Source organism: Chiloscyllium punctatum, chromosome 20 (genome assembly GCF_047496795.1).
Source record: "Chiloscyllium punctatum isolate Juve2018m chromosome 20, sChiPun1.3, whole genome shotgun sequence".
Taxonomy (NCBI): Eukaryota; Metazoa; Chordata; class Chondrichthyes; order Orectolobiformes; family Hemiscylliidae; genus Chiloscyllium; species Chiloscyllium punctatum.
Window position 1 is genome coordinate 7,170,561 of NC_092758.1, and position 20,565 is coordinate 7,191,125.

Here is a 20,565-nt window from a genome sequence, read left to right on the forward strand (position 1 = left end):
TAACAGCCAGGATAACCAAAATCACTAGAAAAATGGACGAGATCGTCCCTAAAGCTATGACTAAGTATAGGCTCAGGTCTGAGGGCAGCCTGGCATCTTCAGTTAAACTACTGACTTCAGAAAGGGTTTCATCATCACTGTCCGCCAATGATAAGATGATGTTGATAGTGGCAGTCAGAGGGGGAAGCCCATCGTCTTTTACCAGGACAACCAAGCGTTGTCTGATTGCATCTTGCCCCGTAATGCGGCGGACTGTCCAGATCTCTCCGGTGTCCGGAGCAATGGTAAAAAGACCAGGGTCAGTAGCCTGAGCCAGTAGATAAGAGAGCCTTGCATTGGGACCTGAATCCGCATCAGTGGCTGATACCTTGGTCACCAAGTAACCCGGCTCTGCTGATCTAGATACTGTCTCCACTGCTGTCGACCCGTATTCCGGTATTGGTGATATAATGACCGGGGCATTATCATTTTGATCCAGAATGACCACGAACACTGCCACATTACTGCTCAGCGGAGGAACACCAGCATCTATTGCTTGGACCTGGATTTGAAACTTCTTCAATTTTTCGTAGTCAAAAGAACGCTCGGCAGATATTACACCGCTGTCTGAATTAACGGAGACATAATTAGACACAGGGTCGTCACCGACTTGTGTCTGTAAAATAGAATAGGACAGTCTGGAGTTCTGATTTAAATCCGAATCAAAAGCGGGTACTGAGTAGATGGAACTGCCAATGACGTTGTTCTCGGTAACATAGGTGGTGAATGAAGTCTGTGAGAAACGTGGCGGGCTGTCGTTTACATCAGAAACCTTTAGCTGAATGGTTTTGTTGGAGGTGAGTGTGGGCGAACCTTCATCCCTGCAGGTAATGGTGATGTCATATTGAGAAACCATTTCTCGATCGAGTAAATCTTTGGTGACCAATCGGTAATAGTTCTTAAATGTTGAATCCAATTCGAAAGGAAGCTTCATTGGGATCTGGCAGTGAGTGTTTCCATTCTCGCCCATATCCGAATCAGTGACACTGATTAAAGCTAGCACAGTCCCTGGTAGGGCATCTTCCGGAACTGAACTGGACAAAGATGTCACCGTTACTTCAGGTGCATTATCATTCACATCATTAACCTGCACTATCACATCGCAATGCACGGGTACAGACAAAGTACCTTTGTCCACAGCTTGCACACTAATCTCCAACTGCTTTGCTGATTCAAAATCGAGATGTCCTTTCACTCGAATTTCTCCAGTTGTGTGGTCCACATTGAACAGTTCACGCACTTTAGCTGAAGCGTGGCTACCAAAGGAATAGACAATTTCTCCATTGGAACCTTCATCTGGGTCAGTGGCGTTCACTTTGATCACCAAGGTTCCTATGGGCACGTTTTCCATCAAACTGGCACGGTAAAGGGACTGGCTAAAGGCAGGCATGTTGTCATTGGCATCCAGTGCGTGAATGAGAATCTGTGCAGTGCCAGACCTCTGCGGGGTGCCCCCGTCAGTGGCGGTCAACACTAACTGCAGTGTGGGCTGCTGTTCTCTATCAAGAGGTTGCTCCATCACCAGAACTGGAAGTTTAGCGTCCTCACTGCGAGTTTGTACATCCAAATTAAAATACTGATTAGGAGCCAATTGATAGCTTTGCAAGGAGTTGGTGCCTACATCGGGATCGTAGGCCGGCTCCAGTGGGAAGCGAATTCCAGGCACTGCCAACTCGGATATTTCCAAACGGAGCTGTCCCTTCGGAAAGTGGGGAGCGTTGTCGTTTATATCCAGAATCTCCACCTCAACGTGGTACACATTCAGTGGCTCCTCGATCACAGCCTCCAGCGTCAAAGTACAACCGAGGCTCGATCCACAGAGCTGCTCTCGGTCAATATTCTCCTGCACTACCAAAATCCCATTGTCTACATTCACACCGAAGTACTGTATCCTGGGACCGGACACGATCCGAAAATTCCTAGTAGAGAGCTGCTTTACATTTAAACCCAAATCGGCTGCGATGTCCCCAACAAAGGCGCCCAGCTGCAATTCTTCAGGAATGGAATACCGAATCTGTCCAGAAACCAGATTCCAGGAGAACACTAAACACAATAACTGTAGTTGCCATCTTAACAACCAATTTATGTTATAAAATCCCATTTCTAGCACAAAGCATTTCAATCCCTTCAGCACGTCACAGCGCTGCCCACTTTACTCCTTGGAATAAAATGATTACGTTTCATTTTTCAAAATCCAAAATAAACAGCCATAATACCTGCGCTTGAGATACATTCTCCGGGGCAATTTTGATAAGTCTTCCCAATTCTTCCAAAATCACTAAAGGTTGGGAATATAAAACGTCCTGCTACTCGCTATCCAATATCACTCTGTATCAGATCCTATGTGATGGCGGATGGGACGGGAAGGGGGCAGTCTGGATCTCCAGTCCCCGTTCAGCTACTGATTGGTGGATGGAGACCCATTTGTCCTCGACCAATCACAGCTCGCAGCATTTCTTAAAGCTATCAGGCCAGGAAATCGAACATTTATTGTTGTACAATCAAAATCCTTGATCCATTATTTTTGTGATCTAACTCTATCCGTCAAGCTACTCTCAAAAGAAACTGCAGAAAGGAGAATATTTGAAAATGCATCTATCTACACTCCCTGCTAAACACATATTGTTGTGCACGCAATTTAACTAGTGAAAGTGATTTTTTTAAAAATCAGAAACCCTTTAAGAAACTGAACGATGTACTTAATACACAAGTTTCACTTGTCGCATTGTGACTTATGTATTGTGCCTTATGACTATCTTTGACTATCTTTTATCTCTATGACTATCTTTTATCTCTATGACTATCCCTTATCTTTTATCTCTAAACTACACATAAATGATATGAAAACAGAAAAAGCTGGAAACACATCGTCTGGTCCCTTTAAAATGCTCTTGAATGGATATCCACCTTTCACAATGAGTTGAACAATTTCAGAAGCCTCTTTTGGCATTCTGTTCCCTCTGTTACACTCTGGGGGAGAGGCCAGTCTTTAGTAAACCCCAACAATACCTCCTTTTTAACAAAACATTCCAGGCTATCACAGGAGATCTAGCATCTGCACATCCTCTTTCCTCAGTATTCAACTCCCCAGTTACTTCTTCCAACTGAAGCAGCAATTTACACGCATTCCTCTCAATTTGGTTTACTATATTCACTGTTCAAAACATAGTTTTTCTCTTTTCTGAGGGAAGACCTGGTGCGTGTGTCAATACAGATTGCCTTACTGCTCAGTGGAACACCTTTGCTCACTTTGCAGACATGAGCGTGAGCTTCCAATGGATTGTCATTTTAATCCTGCACTTTATTCTTTCACTGACATCTCTGTCCTCAGTCAGCATCACTATTTGTGAAGAGCAACATGAACATGAGGAACAGCACCTTATCTTTTGATAGACACTTTACACCTGTCCAATTTCAGCACTGAGTTTAGTAGAGGAAGGCCTCGTGTGGCTGTCAATCCAGAGAGCTAAGTAATGTTCTGGGGAGCTGGGCTCGAATCCTACAATGGTCAATGATGGAATTTGAAAATTTGAATTCAATAAAAATCTGGAATTGAGAGTTTAACGATAACCATGAATCCGTTGTCAGAAAAACCCATCCGGTTTCATTAATGTTCTTTAGAAAAGGATACTGCCATTGTTACATGGTCTAGCCTATATGTGACTCAAGACCCACAGCAATGTGTTTGACTCTTAACTACTGTATGGGCTAATTAGGGATGAGCATTAAATATTGGTCCAGCCAGTCACACACATATGTCATTAATTAATAAAAACAAAATTCTGACAACGACCTCTGCACCCATTTTGTTTCTTCTTTTTACTGTTTCAGGTTTTCTCTTTACATTTTTGTTACAACTTGTGATACATCTACTGAAGGCATTTTTTCCCCTTGCCCTGTTCCCTTTAGCTCTCGAATACTAGTTTTTAGGTCATTACATTTCTCTTGGCATTCATTTTGCTACAGACCTTTGTTTGTCCTTGTCTCACCTACTTCTTACTTAAATCCCAAAATACTTCTAACTTTTCACAGTCTAATGAGCAGTCGCAAATCTGAAACATGTTGATTCTTTCTTTCTTCACACATGTTGTCAGATTTGCTGAGTTGGCACAGCATTTCAGATTTTAAGAAAAAAAACAGATTTTCAGCACCTGCAGTTTTCTGCTTTTCTATGCCAAAGTGATGTTCACTCTTTCTCAATAAATATATTACAAGATACAGTTGGGTTCACAATTTGCATCACGTTAAATCTGCATTCAACTATCAGAATTGTTCTGCTAAATGATTATATTTTGTAGATTTTTGCTTTAAATTATTCCCTTTTAGATATATATCTATCATTTTAATTTTTGTACCCTGTTTTTCTGTGATGCATATTGAAATTTCATTGTGCTTTTTTCAGCTAGAAGGCACATTCTTCAACAGTACTTATCAATTTGACACAACTGAACCTCTGCTATCCCCACTCCTTCCACCACCTCCAGGGATTTCTTTTTACCATAAATACATAAAATCTAATTCCATAAATGCACCGAAATAATGCCATCCTTTGGGATTGGATATTTATTTTCACCTTCAACTGCATTGACCCACACAGAAATAGTTAGCTATGCGTTGGTCATCTCCATTGTATGTAAGACCACAAGACGAAGGAGCAGAAGCAGACCATTCAGCCCATCGACTTATGTGCAACCAACTCAAACTTGTGGTGTATCTTTTTTTCCTCTTTGAAGCAAAATCTCACCTCACTAATTACAGCGTTTGTACATTTTTCAGGAGGTGAGATGTGTGGAGAGGTTTTCCCTTTCTCAATATATTGACTCCTGGCATTATATTTCAATGCAGAGGTAGTGCACACTTTTGAAAAGGCAGAGTCCCGCTTAGTTGAACCTAAGGTTGAACATGTCTCGTAGCGGAAACTCTGAGAAAGAGGGTCGCCTCCAAATACCTCCACATAATTTGGAGGTATCTGAATGTTTCTGCTGGCCTTTTGAATGCCATTCAATGAATGTCTTGAATCACAACAGCAGCAAGCGTCCAGGGCACAGTTGTAAACACCGAGCCGAGTTCTGTTCTTGTGCACTTTCACAGCGAGGATGATTAAAACTACCAGAAAAATGGACGAAACTATTGCTAAAAATATCACCAAGTAAAAACTCAAATCGGAAGGGAACCCGGGACCTTCAGTTAAACTTCCGGCATCAGGAGGCAACTGTGCATCCCCATCCACCACCGATATACTGATCGTCATGGACGCTGAAAGTGGCGGTGTTCCGTTGTCTTTTATAATAATTATTAAACTCTGTTTTATTGAATCTCTGGTCTCAATTCTACGGACTGTCCAGATTTCGCCAGTATCTGGCGAAATCGTAAAAAGCCCAGGGTCAGTAGTCTGAATAATCTGGTAAGATAGGCGAGAGTTCTGACCAGAGTCTGCATCAATGGCAGATACCTTGGTAACCAGGTATCCTGGTTCTGCCCAATGGGACATTGTCTCTATTGCTGTCGAATCATACTCAGGTAGTGGGTGCAGAATCACTGGAGCATTGTCGTTCTGGTCAAGGATAACAACATCCACTGAAACGTTGCTGCTGAGTGCTGGGACTCCAGAATCCTGTGCCTGAACTTGCAACTGAAAGTTTTTAAGTTTTTCATAATCGAATGTTGACTGAGAAAATATGACTCCGTTCTTCGAATTAATGTGCACGTAGCTAGTCACTGGCTCGCCTTGAATTTCTTTAGTCGCAATGGAGTAAGATATTTGACCATTCTCGTTCACATCCGGATCAGACGCTGTCACAGAAAAGATTGACCCTCCGATAACATTGTTCTCCATCACATAGGCTGTATACCTGGACTGTTTAAAGCGTGGCGCGTTGTCATTTATATCGGAGACCTTCACCCGCAATGTTTTCTTGGAAGATAGTGGGTTCGAGCTTGAATCACTACAGAGGATAGTGATGTCGTACTTGGAGGCGGTTTCCCGATCCAGTTCCTGCTGGGTTAACAATTTGTAATAGTTCTTTAAAGGCGAATTCAACTCAAATGGAATGTTATCTGGGATTTGGCAATGGACCTGCCCATTTTCTCCTGAGTCTTTGTCGGTGGTGCTGATCAGAGCTACCACAGTCCCGGGAACAGCGTCTTCACGAACTGGACTGAACAAAGAAGTCACTAACACCTCTGGTGAGTTATCATTCACATCGATAACATCGACGTGTATGTGACAGTATACTGGAGCAGCATAAGGTCCCTTATCCATTGCTTGAACATTGATCTCAAAAGCACTGTTTTGTTCATAATTCAAATTCCCTTTCACTCTGATCTCCCCGGTTCTGGAGTCCAGATGAAACAGCTCACGCACTGTCGCTGACGTATGACTGGTAAAAGAATATTCTATCTCACCATTGGAACCATCATCCAAATCAGTTGCGTTCAGTTTGATCACCACTGTTCCTTTGGGCACATTTTCATTCAGGCTGACCCTGTAAACCGACTGAGAGAAGACAGGAGAGTTGTCATTGGCGTCCTGCACCGTGATTATTATTTGAGCAGTGCTGGACCGCGGAGGGATCCCGCCATCCTTGGCAATTAGTTCTAACCTGTGGGTTGATTCTTTCTCTCGATCTAGTGTCTTTTCGAGCATCAGCACCGGCAGCTTCTCGTCCCCATTGCGGGTTTCAATGTCCAAGCCGAAGTATTGGTTCCCAAGCAGTCGGTAGCTTTGTAGGGAATTGGTTCCAACGTCAGGGTCGTGCGCGCACTCGAGAGGGAAGCGCGCTCCCGGTACGGCCACTTCAGATATTTCAAGGCGGATTTCGTTCTTTGGAAAATGGGGAGCGTTGTCGTTTATATCCCAAACCTCCACCTCAACTCGATAGACGTTCAAAGGACTCTCGATCACAGCCTCTACAGATAACAGACAAGTGAGACTCGACCCACAGAGCTGCTCTCTGTCAATTGTCTCCTTCACAAACAAAATCCCATTGTCTAAATTTACGTCCAAATACCTTTTGTTGGGACCGGGCGCAATTCGAAAATTACGAGGTGAGAGCTCTTTCACATTTAAACCCAAATCCTCGGCGATGTTGCCAACAAAGGCACCCAGTTGTAGCTCTTCAGGAATCGAGTAACGAATCTGCCCCGAAACCAGAATCCAGGAGGGAAATACACAGTACAACAGTTGCCATTTTACCAACCAGTATATTCTATAATATCCCATTTCCAGCGACAAAACATTTCAAATGCTTCAGCGCAGCACCGCACCGTTTGCCAACTCGTCTGAATAAACTTCTGTATATATAATTTAATGTGAGGTATAATTTGCAATATACCTGTATTATTTGTACATCCTGGCCTTATTTGTGACGACTGTTCTTATTAATTCTAAAATCATCCGTAGATGTACGTGCAAATCGTAATAGAGCAACACACAGCTTGCTGTCCATTTTTACACTGTCGCCGATGTTAACGTTGATGGTAGATGGGGTGGGCAAAGAGATCTCCAGGCAAGTTCTAGCTTCTGATTGGTGAACGTAGGCATGTTCACATTCAGCCAATCACTGTCCTAGGCATTGCTTAAAGCTCGAATGTCTTTGCAAACTTTTGCGTAAAAGCAATATTTATGGTTGTACAACCAAAAATATTTCCACTTCTTTCGTTCAACCTTTTTACGCTAATCATTGTTCTATCAAAGAGTTTTTAAACAATACAACAACATTTTCTGACAAAATAGCAAGGCTAATAATCTTGGTTATTATTGCAGGTAAAAGGTACAGCAGTTTCTTTTTGTTAACCGTATGGCACGCACAGGTGACCCCATATAAAGTACATATATGAGATTGTCTGTTACGCAGGAACAAATTCTTTCGAAAACGATCACTTGCTCCCACTGTCATAGGTATTGATACACAAGAACATAAGACATGTTATGAGTAGCCTGCAAGGGCATTCGAACTTCTTCCCCCTTCAATAAGAACATGACTCAATATCTTCATTAATTGCACTTTTTCACGATCTCCCCATATCCCTTGGTTCAGTTCATGTGCTCAAACCAATCTCAATCCTGAATATACTTGACTGAACATCCACATTTCTGCTGGGTAGAGAATTCAGAATCCTCCGAGTTTTTTTTTTGTTTACTCTTTCTTGGGATGTGGGTGTCACTAGCAAGAACAATTTTTGTTATTTACCCCAAATTACCCTTGCACTAAATAATTTGTTAGGACATTTCAGAGTACACTTAAGAGTCAATCACATTGCTGTGTGTCTGAAGTCACATGTAGAGCAGACTAAACAAGACTGGCAAGTTTCCTTATACAAAGTACATTCGTGAACCAAATAGAAATTGTACAGCAATCGATGATAATTTCCTAGTCACTATTATTTAGGCTAGCATTATATTCTAGATTTATGGATTGAATTCAAATCCATTCGGACTCTGAAATACCAGTGATATACCACAATGCCACCATCTTTCCTATTTCTCTAGTTTTCTCTCCATGTTAGTGCTATATAACTGAGCCATCACTTTGAGAATATGACCAAAGTATTGACTCAAGGGAGGGAAAACAGAATCTCAGCGTCTTAAAACTCTTACTTTTTTTATGTCGAGAACAATGAATTACTCTGCTATTCACAAGATACGGAAAGCATTATAAAACGTTTAAATAGAACAATAATTACAATGATAAATATAACGGATTAATCATGAAGGAAAGAATCTGGACTGGATCCTGGCTAGAGATGTTGAGATAGTGAGAAATTTGAAAAGCGAGGAATCTTGAAAGCCCAGGCAAAATGTCTCCCATCGCGTCATATCCACATGTACATAACCTCAGCTTGACATTTGTACATCTGCCAATAAAATATTACACCCCACCCACCCAGAAGGCGGGTGTCTCACCTCACTGTTAACAGTGTTTCTAGAGTTTGCAGAATTCAACAGTGGTGGGGGGTCTTTGCCAGTAGGGGCGGCTTTTCCGGCACGAGAACTGCACATGCTGCGAAACATGAAGTCTCTCTTCAGCGTATCTGAAGACGAGCACGTCTCGTAGCGGAAACTTTGAGAAAGTGGGTCGCCCCCAAACACTTCCACGTAGTTCGGAGGAATCTGAAGGCTCCGCCTGGCCTTGTGAGTTCTTGCCTCAAAACAACAGCAAGTGCCCTGACTGGAGCTCCGGCGGTCAACACCAGGTCTGTTTTTGTAAACCATAACGGCGAGAATAACTAAAATCACTAGAAAAATGATCGAGAGTAACCCCAAACCTATAACCAAGTAAAAGTTTGTAACCGAGCCCAAAGCAGCTCCTTTTGGTAAACTGTCCATTTCGGATAACATTCCTGTTTTACTTGGTTCCACTGATATAATGATGGTCATTGTTGCTGTAAGTGGTGGAACTCCACTGTCTTTTACGATAATGACCAACCTTTGCTTACTGAGATCCTTGTCCAGGATACCACGAACTGTCCATATTTCCCCCGAGTCCGCTGAAATTGTAAATAGTCCCGGGTCAGTAGACTGAAAAATCTGGTAAACAAGGCGACCATTCTGGCCGGAGTCCACGTCGGTTGCGGACACTTTTGCAACCAAGTATCCTGGCTCGGTGGATCTCGAAACTGTCTCTATCGCCGTTGAGTCATACTCTGGTGATGGCATTGTGAACACTGGTGCATTGTCATTTTGATCAAGGATAATAAACTGAACTGAGGCGTTGCTGGTCAGCGGGACAGCTCCAGAGTCCTGTGCTCGCACGTGAACCTGAAAGTTTTTAAGTTGCTCGTAGTCAAATGTTGCCTGCGAATATATCACGCCAGTTTCTGCATTAATCTGCACATAGGCGGATGTTGGTAAATCCTGATCCCCAGTTTCCAGGATGGAGTAGGAGAGTCGAGAATTCTGGTTTAAGTCTGGATCGAAGGCTGTCACGGTGAAAATAGAGGAACCGATAACGTTGTTTTCCATCACATAGGCTGTGTATGAAGGTTGTGTAAAACGTGGCGCATTATCATTGATGTCGGAAACTTCCACGCGGATGGATTTCTTGGCTGAGAGAGGAGGGATTCCTCTGTCGCTACACAGGATTGTAAGGTCGTACTCTGACGTTTTTTCGCGATCGAGTGGCTGCTGAGTGAGCAGCCTGTAATAATTCTTCACAGAAGAATCTAGTCTGAAAGGAGAACCATTTGCAATTTGGCATTGGACCTGTCCATTATGTCCCGAGTCTTTGTCTTCCACACGAAACAGGGCCAGCACTGTCCCAGGCGGGGAGTCTTCACTAACAGGACTGAACAGAGAATTCAAAGTTATCTCAGGTGGGTTATCATTAACATCAGTAATGTTAACCAGAACATCACAGTATACAGGAGTTGCGTAAGGCCCCTTGTCCATAGCTTGTACATTAATTTCAAAAACACGGTTTTCTTCATAGTTCAAATTGCCTTTGATTCTAATCTCCCCACTTCTGGAATCCACATTAAACAGTTCACGGACTCTGGTAGAGGCGTGACTACTAAACGAATATACAATTTCTCCATTGGGGCCATCGTCCAAGTCAGTTGCGTTTAGTTTGATGACAAGAGTGCCTTTCGATGCATTTTCAAGCAGCCTCACCCTATACACTGACTGTGGGAACACTGGCGCGTTGTCGTTCGCATCTTGTACGATAATAATTACCTGGGCAGTTCCAGATTTTTGAGGGACTCCCCCGTCCTTGGCAATTAGCATTAGCCTATATGTCTTTTGTTTTTCCCTGTCCAGCGTCTTTTGCAACACTAACACTGGCAATTTGCCATCTCCACTGCGCGACTGGATATCTATTGTGAAATATTCGTTACTGTCTAACTGGTAGGTCTGTAAAGTGTTAGTTCCAACATCTGGGTCCTGCGCCGATTCCAGGGCAAAACGCGCTCCTTGTACGGCCACCTCTGAGATTTCCAATCGGAATTGACTTTTTGGGAATCTGGGAGCGTTGTCATTCACATCCAGAATGTCCACTTGGAAATGATACACGTTTAAAGGGTTTTCAATCACGGCTTCTAAGGACAAGCTGCATATCAGGTTTGGCCCACAGAGCTGTTCTCTGTCAATTCTATCTTTCACAAATAATATCCCATTGTCCACGTTTACATCCAGATACTGCTTCCTGGGTCCAGACACAATCCGAAAACTGCGAGCTTTGAGCTCGTTCACGTCTAAACCCAAATCATCTGCGATGTTCCCAACAAAGGCGCCCAGTTGCAGTTCTTCAGGAATTGAATAGCGAATCTGTCCCGAAACAAATACCCAGGAGGGTAGTACCAAGAATAAAAGTGACCATTTTAACAGCCAGTGTATTTCAGAAAATCCCATTTCCCGCACAATTCATTCCAAATGCTTCGGCGCGTCTCGCCATTCAGCGATTCCTTGGAAAAAGATCCCGTTTTTTAACGATTTTCAACGATAAAAAAGGAACAATATTATGTGAATGTACCTGTATTTTTCACATATCACTGAGAAGTCGATCTCTTCTTATTTCTTTGTAAAATTGCCAATATATAAGGATATTACACCCGGTGTAGCGCTACGCAGCTCTCTATACGGGGTTTACACTGTATCTGATCGTACGTAATGGTGGATGGGGAGGGAAGGGGGCAGTCAAGATCTCCAGACACATTACAGGTTTTCATTGGTGCATGGGGATTCAACCAATCACCATGCGGACCATTTCTTAAAGCCGGAATGTCTCTGTAAATAACTCAGTGATATTGACATTTAGCATTGTGCAATCTAAATTTATCTTATTCTTCTTTCCTACATTATTTTGGTGACTCGCCCTCCATATTTTAGTGGATTGTCAAAAGTTTTTTTCTTCAAACCTAACTTAAAAATCTGAAATCATTTTATCTCTTCCCTAATGAGGTGTTAAACCACTTGACTGACCCCTCAAGCACCCTGCCTTTCAGTACACATTTCTCACTTTGTTCACATGTAATATTTAATCTCCACTGAGTCCATCCAGTTATTTCATATTCAAAGGCACAAATTGCTGTAGAAACTCAGCAGGTCTGGCAGCATCTATGGAGAGAAAGCAGGGTTAAATTTCGAGTCAGTGACTCTTCTTTAGAACACTTCTTCAGTTATTTCATTTGACTGTCTGCTGGTCAGAATACTCCCCCCCCCTCCTCCAGTGAAATATGAAATGTTTTAATTCTGCTTAAAAGTATAAGTCCTAAACTATAACACATTGCAACAACATGTAGAACCATCATCACAGCACTGATGCTTAACTTATTTTCTCCTCACAGACCAGGATGAATTCCAGAGCAAGCTATCATTTCCTTCTATTCCAATGTATAGATGATATCGTTTGCAGGTGGTACTTCTGGTTTTTGAATTTTGCTTTGAACACACATACTTAATGGTACCTTTCTCTAACCGATACAATCAACGTGATGGTAAAACCATGTGAACGCACCTAAGGACAACTTATTCATTAGCATAGGAGCTGGTTCAGAATTAGCCACTGGGCCTTCAGATAACAAAGCCGAATGAAAGGATTCCCACTTGTGCATTTCCTAACCCAGATCTCCATGATCGACATGTTTCCCGAGGACAACTGTACCTCCAAATCAAACCCATGAGGCGTTCTTTTCGCTTTCGAATAAGAACCTCACCTCAGAATTCACAGTGTTTCTGCACTGCGCATGGGTTGGTGTTCGTGGGGTGTCTCCATTCCCCCAATCACCACTCAGGATGTTGTTCTTCCGGGCAGACATACTGCCTCTGTTGGAAGACAAGAAATTTCTCTTTATGGAATATGATGATGAGCATGTATCGTAACGGAAACTCTGAGAAAGTGGATCACCCCCAAACACTTCAACATAGTTCGCTGGTATCTGGAGGTTTCTACTGCTTCTCCGAACTCCACTTCGGGAGTTCCTTGCAGTAAAACAGCCACAGGTTTCTACGGAAGATCTGTTGTACACCTTAATCGCAAGGGCAATCAAAATTGCGAGAAAAATGGAGGAGGTGAGGCCTAAAGTTATCACCAGGTAAAAACTGCTATCGGAAACGAACCCGGTGTTCTTGCTGGTCACATCAGAGGGCATTTGTACATCCGTTCCCGTCACAGACAACATGAACGTTACTGTGGCTGTCAGCGGAGGTATTCCGTTGTCTTTAACCCCAATGACCAACTTCTGCTTCGAAGCGTCCTTATTCACGACGTTGCGTATTGTCCAGATCTCCCCCGTATCTGGAGAAATGGTGAAAAGGCCAGCGTCAGTAGCTTGCAGAATCTGATAAGTGAGGCGTGCGTTCTGACCGGAGTCAGCGTCGGTAGCAGAAACTTTGGCAACCAGGTAGCCTGGCTCTGCAAACCGGGATACCGTCTCCAACACCGTGGAACCGAACTCGGGCAAGGGATGAACGATCACCGGAGAGTTGTCATTCTGGTCAAGAATAATTATATGCACGGAAGTGTTACCAGAAAGGGGCGGTTCTCCAGAGTCAAATGCCAGAACTTGGATTTGAAATTTTTTGAGATGCTCGTAGTCAAACGTTCGCTGAGCATATATGACACCATTATCCGAGTTAATAGAGACATAAGTGGATGCTGGCATGCCATAAATGAGAGTCTCCGAGATGTGGTAGGACAGACGGGCGTTCTCATTTAAATCGGGATCAAAAGCAGTGACCGAGAATATAGACTCACCAATAGCGCTGTTCTCCATCACGCGAGCTGTATATAAAGGTTGCCTGAACTGCGGTGGGTTGTCATTCACATCTGAAATGTCCAACTGAATGGTTTTGTTGACTGTGAGTGGAGGGGATCCCCCATCTCTACACACGATAGTTACATTGTAGTTTGATAAATGTTCCCGATCCAGTGTCTCCCTAGTAACCAATCTATAATAGCCACGTAAGGAGGAATCCAGCTTAAAAGGAAGACTGTTTGAGATTTGACATTGCACGTGTCCGTTTTCTCCTGAGTCTTTGTCTGTTGAACTGATCAGAGCCACCACCGTATCCGGGATGGAGTCTTCACGGACAGGAGTGAAGAGAGAAGTTAGGGTCACTTCAGGAGAGTTGTCGTTGACATCAACGATGTCAACTACCACGTGACAGTACACAGGAGTTGCATAAGGTCCTTTGTCCTTTGCTTGTACATTAATCTCAAAAACGCTGTTTTCTTCATAGTTCAAATTCTTCTTAGTTTTGATTTCACCAGTTTTTGAATCCAATGCAAAATGTTCTCGGACTCTGTTAGAGGTGTGACTGCTAAATGAATACACTATCTGCCCGTTGAGACCAATATCCAAATCAGATGCGTCTAGATTCGTCACCAAACTACCTGTAGGTACATTCTCCAACAAACTGACCTTATAGACTGACTGCGGAAAAACAGGTGCATTGTCATTAGCATCTTCCACTGCGATTACTATTTCAGCAGTGCCAGATCTCTCAGGGATGCCTCCGTCTTTAGCAGTTAACACTAACCTGTGCATATTTTGCTGTTCTCTGTCCAAAGTTCTTTCCAAGACTAAAACGGGTAGCTTTCCGTCCCCACTGCGCGTTTCCACGTCCAAGTTGAAATAACGGTTGGTTGACAGCTGGTAGTTCTGAACGGAGTTGGTTCCAATGTCCGGGTCGAACGCACACTCCAGAGCAAATCGGGTTCCAGGAGCAGCCACCTCTGAGATTTCCACACGGAACTGACTCTCTGGGAAACGCGGAGAGTTGTCATTCACATCCAGAATCTCCACTTGAAAATGGTACACGTTCAGGGGATTTTCAATCACAGCTTCCAAGGACAATGTACAAGTGAGAGCTGGCCCACAGAGCTGCTCTCTGTCTATTTTTTCCTTTACAAGCAAATTCCCATTGTCTAAATTCACGTCCAGATACTGCTTACTGGGACTAGCCACAATGTGAAAGCCGCGAGCTGAGAGCTCATTTTTATCCAAAACCAAATCCTCGGCGATATTTCCAACAAAAGCGCCCAGATTCAGTTCCTCAGGAATCGAATAACGCATCTGTCCATAGGCTAGTTCCCAGGAAAAGATAATACAGTATAAATGTTGCCATTTCAATAGCCAATATGCTTTATAATGCTCCATTTCCAGCACAAAGCGTTTCAACTCATTCAAGAGCCGTAGAACAACAAAAAAATCCCGGCAAAAGAATCAATAATGTTTCCATTTTGGCGAAATGTTTCCATGTTGCCAGACCAACATAGTTTTAAAATAAAATAAAACTGTGATATTATTGCGAACAAACCTTCTCATTGTTTCTGAAATCTGAAAAGTAGAAAACCTAATGTAACGAGACACAGCTCAACCCAAGCTCTATCTGGTCGGATGTAATGGCGGAAGGGGAGGGTAGGGCAGTAAGGATCTCCAGTAACATTACAGCTACTCATTGGAGGAAAAGGCAGACTCACTTTTAACCAATCACGACACTGAACATTTCTTAAAGCTGGAATGCATTTCTAAACCTTTGCTCAATAGTTACATTTATTGTTGTGCAATGTAAAATCAAAACAACCACTTCCTTCATTATTTTTGTACTGTTTCACTCATTTGAATTGATAATTATGTTCTAAAGAGATCTTAAATTACCTTGGCTTCTAAGAGATTAAAATCTGACCAAAACGTTCACTTCACTGCGTATTTAATTGATGAGCTGAATGTTTCCACCACCATGAAGTTCACGTGGCCTGATTGATTTCTCTATTAAGTACGTCTAATTCAATTGAACATAAAATTGTTAAAATACGATTAGGAAGAAAGAATTTCAGCCACAGTCTCACTGAATGGCAGAGTAGCTACGATGGGCTAAATGGCTTCCTTCTGCTCCTCTGCATTACGTTCTTAGACAGGACACGTGAAGTTTAATCAACCTTCTTGAAAAAAAATGTAAAAGAATTCCATCAGTTGCCTCAACATCAAATTGAAATATGTTTGCAACAGTTATAACTTCATGGCCAGAATATGGGCAGCAACTGTTTTTACTTCACCTCCAGGAAATGAAACTGTAATTAGCATTGCACTGTACACTCCTGACCCCCATTACAACACTCAGTGGGCTAAAGCAAATTTGAGTGCTCCACTGACATCCTTCGTTTCACAACTGAGGGACGAATGATCATTGATATGCTGTTAAACCTGCATACTGAAGAAATTGATGGAGCCTATAATCATTGATTTTAAAAGAATGACCAGTGATCCTCATGAAACGCAATGAAATCTTCTGAGGAGACTTGATGGAGAGGATGCTTAGGGGCACAGTTTAAAGATAAAGTACTGGACTTAAGATCGAGGTGAAAGGGAATGTCTTCGTTCAGATGGTCATTGGTCTTTGAAGCTCTCTTCTACAGTGAGTAGTGGTGGCCATTAAATATATTCAAGGTTGTCTAACACCGACTTTTGGGGACAGGGGATGTCAGCGTTACAGGGCGCTGGCAGAAAATTTGAAATAAGGTCGCATTCAGATATCCGTAATCTATAATGAACTACACCTGCTCCTTTTCTTTTACCGTGATATTATGATCAGCTGTAGCAATGAAGAGCCCAATCTGTCTTCTAGCCCACTGTGTGTCGTAATCGGGTGGGGGCTGGTGGGCGGTGGGAGCAAATTAGAATGACAGTGACAGTTATAGTGGGTATTTACAGATAAACAAATTTAAAGTATTTGTTTTCAAACCGGCATCTGGACCAGCCTGCAATAGCTAAAATAAATTGCGTGAACCTGTGAAACACGTGTTGCAAATTCCTGAGGCCGATTCAGTTGCCCAAGCTCGATTAATATTTCCTTTCCTTTCCACCCAAGCGCCTCACCTCACCAAGTACAACTTCCTCTCCGTTTGAAGCGATTTCCCTCCAGGCGTTATTCTTTCCTGTGGACGTGTTGGGGAAATGGAGGTCCCTCTTTGGCGAACATGTGTCATAGCGGAAACTTTGGGAAAGTGGGTCGCCCCCAAATACTTCAACATAGTTAGGAGTTATCTGGAGGTTCCGGCTGGCTTTCTGTATTCCATTTCTCGATTCAAAGCAGCAACACGTGCCCAAAACATATTTGTGTCCATCAAAAATAGTTCTGCTTTCATGAACCTTAACAGCCAATATGATTAAAACCACCAAAAAAACCGACGAAATAATTCCCAAAGAAATGACCAAGTAAAGGCTCGTATCAGAATTCAAGCCAGGGCTTTCAGCTAAATTGCCTGGGTCATTGAACATTTCTGCGCTGCGTTCCGCCATCGACAGGATGATAGTCATTGTCGCAGTAAGTGCTGGTGTTCCATTGTCATTTACAAAGATCACCAATTTCTGCTTGTTTGAATCTATCTTTGTAATCCTCCGGGTTGTCCATATCTCACCAGTTTCCAGTGAAATTGTAAAAAGCCCCAAGTTATTATCGTGGATCCGATAGGATAGGCGAGCATTTTGTCCAGAGTCCGCATCAGTGGCTGTCACCTTGGCCACAAGATGCCCAGGGTCAGCCAATCGGGATAGGGTCTCTCTCACTGTTGCCCCATGTTCTGTTATTGGGTGCACAATCACTGGTGCGTTGTCATTCTGGTCAAGGATAATGATGTCTATGGAGACCCTGCTAGCAAGTGGCGGGACTCCACGATCATGCGCCTGAACTTGAACCTGAAACTTTTTAAACTGTTCGTAGTCAAAAGATCGGTAGGAATATATCACGCCAGTCTCCGCATTTATGTGGATGAACCTGCTTACCGATTCGCCCTGAACCTGGCTCTCCAGGATAGAATAGGAAAGCTGGCCGTTTTGCCCTAGATCTGGATCCAAGGCTGACACCGATAAAATGGACGCACCTATTTTGTTATTCTCCATCACGTACGCTGTAAGGGATGGCTGCGCAAATTGTGGCGTGTTGTCATTCTTGTCTGAAACTTCAATTAGGATGGTTTTGTTGGCGGAGAGAGGCGGAATTCCTCCATCATTACAAGTGATAGTCACCTCATAGGTAGAGACGGATTCGCGGTCCAGCCGTTCCTGCGTGATCAACCGTAAATATTTTTTCGAGGACGAATCCAGCGCAAAGGGAAGATGATTGTTGATCTTGCATTGCAGCTGCCCATATGCTCCGGAATCCTTGTCTGACGCACTGATCAGGGCTACTACTGTCCCAGGCAGAGAGTCTTCTGGAACAGGGCTAGATAAGGATGTCAGTGTCACCTCAGGAGCATTATCATTGACGTCAATAATGTTCAACACAACATGACAATATGTTGGGTTGGCATTAAGTCCCTTGTCCTTTGCTTGTATGATAAGCTCAAAAACATTAATATCCTCATAGTCCAAATTCGCTTTGGTTCTGATCTCGCCCGTTTTAGAATCTAAACCAAACAGCTCACGGACTTTTGCAGACGTATGACTACTGAAAGAGTACAAAATCTCTCCATTAGAACCATCATCTAAATCCGTGGCGTTTACCTGCAGGACCAAGGCCCCTTTGGTCACATTCTCTGCTAGGCTGACTCTGTAAGCCGATTGTGGAAACAAAGGCGTGTTATCGTTGGCATCTTCGACAATGATATTGATCTGGGCAGTACCAGACCTCTCGGGTACCCCGCCGTCTTTGGCCAACAGCAATAGCCTGTGGGTCGATTGCTTCTCTCTGTCCAGGGGCTTTTCTAGCACTAGCACAGGTAATTTTCCATCTCCCATGCCCGCCTCAGTATTTAGCAAGAAGTATTCATTTGCAACCAGCTGGTAAGTCTGTACGGAGTTAGTTCCAACATCCGGATCGTGCGCACACTCCAGGGCAAAACGCGTTCCTGGCGCAGCAACTTCAGAAATTTCAAGGCGGATCTGGCTTTTTGCAAAACTGGGAGCGTTGTCGTTTATATCGAGAATCTTTACCTCAATCTGATACAAATTCAAAGGATTTTCGATCACAGCTTCCAAAGACATAACGCAAGTGAGGCTAGGGCCGCAGATTAGTTCCCTGTCGATTTTTTCATTTACAAACATAATCCCATTGTCTAAACTGACTTCCACAAATCGCTGTCTTGGACCTGAAACAAGTCGAAAATTCCGAGCAGCAAGCTGCTGAACATCCAATCCCAAATCATCTGCGATATTCCCAATGAATGCACCTAGTTGCAGTTCTTCAGGAATCGTATAACGAATTTCTCCTAAAATTAGATCCCAGGAGATAAACGTGCAACATAACAGAATCCATTTTAAAAAGCAAAATATGTTGTAACATCTCATTGCCAGTTTTAAGCATTCCAATCGTTTCAGCGCAGTTCCGTGGTGTTCGGCGTTTCCTTAGATTAAAATTATTTGTGCCGAGTTTCATTATTAAAAAGGCTACAATGCAGGGAAAATACCTTCACCTTTTAAGAGATGGTCGAAATGGTTTCCGAATGGCCTCCATTGTGTGGTTAAAATCTCCTACAAATGTATCCGCGGAAACGACTGCAAACCCTCTGTAGCTCGCTGCCCAATTTCACATTGTCTCGGGCGGAGTGCGATGTTGGATGGGAAGGAAAGCGGCAGGCCGGATCACCAGTAAGCTACTAGCTTCTGATTGGTAGACTCAAATTCAACCAATCAGAATATAGCTCAGCTCTTAAAGCTACAATGTTTCCTAAATCGTTGTTATTTCAATTTTTTGTTGTACAGCCAAAAACATAATACAATGTTTCAATTCTTTGGAAGTTTTCTTGATTCAAAAAATTGTTTTTTTTATAGTTATGGATACACTGAACATTTGCAACCCACAACGCTTAGAAATCAATGTAAGAAACACATTTTTATTCCAAAGCACAATTACTGGACTTGACATATTATCCCCACTTTCTATCCACAGATGCTGCCAGTGCTTCTGAGTTTCCCAAGCATTTTTTTTTGTTTCAGATCTGCAGGATCCAAACTTCCTTGTTTGATTTTTATGCATGTCTCATTTTGTTAAACTCTGACGATTCTCACCTAAATCGCAGGCTTTTGGATATTATTGCCAGGTAGATAAATTTGATTGGCTTTTTTTGTCATTAACAACTTCACAACAAGTCAGTAATGCTAATCACGTTTGAGATAGTGGAGAAAAATAATAGTTCATTGCAATAGGATTGCCGTTTTCCTAATATTGAGCCATGGACACAAGTTCTCTCTGCATTGATAACAAGTCTGCTAGCTGTTTAGAAACAAAGTACAAAAAACCTGCTCAGAACGATCTCAGCTCTGAACAAGGGTCAATTGGAATTAGTATCCAAAAAGAGGGCAGAGAAGATCATAGAACTGTACAGTACAAATATATATATATATCTAATATATATGTTAGTCTCATATATGTGCCATCCGTTTGAAAGAGCAAGCCTATTACCCTTAACCCTCAGCCATTTTTTTCCCAATAGGTCATATACAATAAGCAAATGGTCATTTTAACTGTATTCATTCTGGACAAATGCTGATCATCCACTTAAATGCCATATTCATAAGCTGTCAAACTGTGGTTGACCTCAGGAGTGAACAGAAAATTACCAATCTCTGTTTTTAACCTGCAAGACC

General features: G+C 42.8%; 2 protein-coding genes across 2 annotated transcripts in view; both read right to left on the minus strand.

Annotated features, from left to right (window-relative positions):
• Positions 1-20,565, minus strand: part of LOC140492287 (uncharacterized) — a 90,444-nt gene that overhangs the window by 63,430 nt on the left and 6,449 nt on the right. The window contains exon 3 of the mRNA XM_072591240.1: positions 16,858-19,322. Within this exon, the coding sequence (XP_072447341.1) occupies positions 16,858-19,322 (2,465 nt within the window). The remainder of the gene's footprint in view (positions 1-16,857; positions 19,323-20,565) is intronic.
• Positions 6,453-7,367, minus strand: LOC140491845 (protocadherin gamma-C4). The gene is made up of 2 exons (XM_072590244.1): positions 6,642-7,367; positions 6,453-6,535 (listed from the first exon to the last, which is right to left on the minus strand). The coding sequence occupies exons 1-2, from the start codon at positions 7,259-7,261 to the stop codon at positions 6,514-6,516; spliced, it is 642 nt and encodes a 213-aa protein (XP_072446345.1). The 5' UTR covers positions 7,262-7,367; the 3' UTR covers positions 6,453-6,513.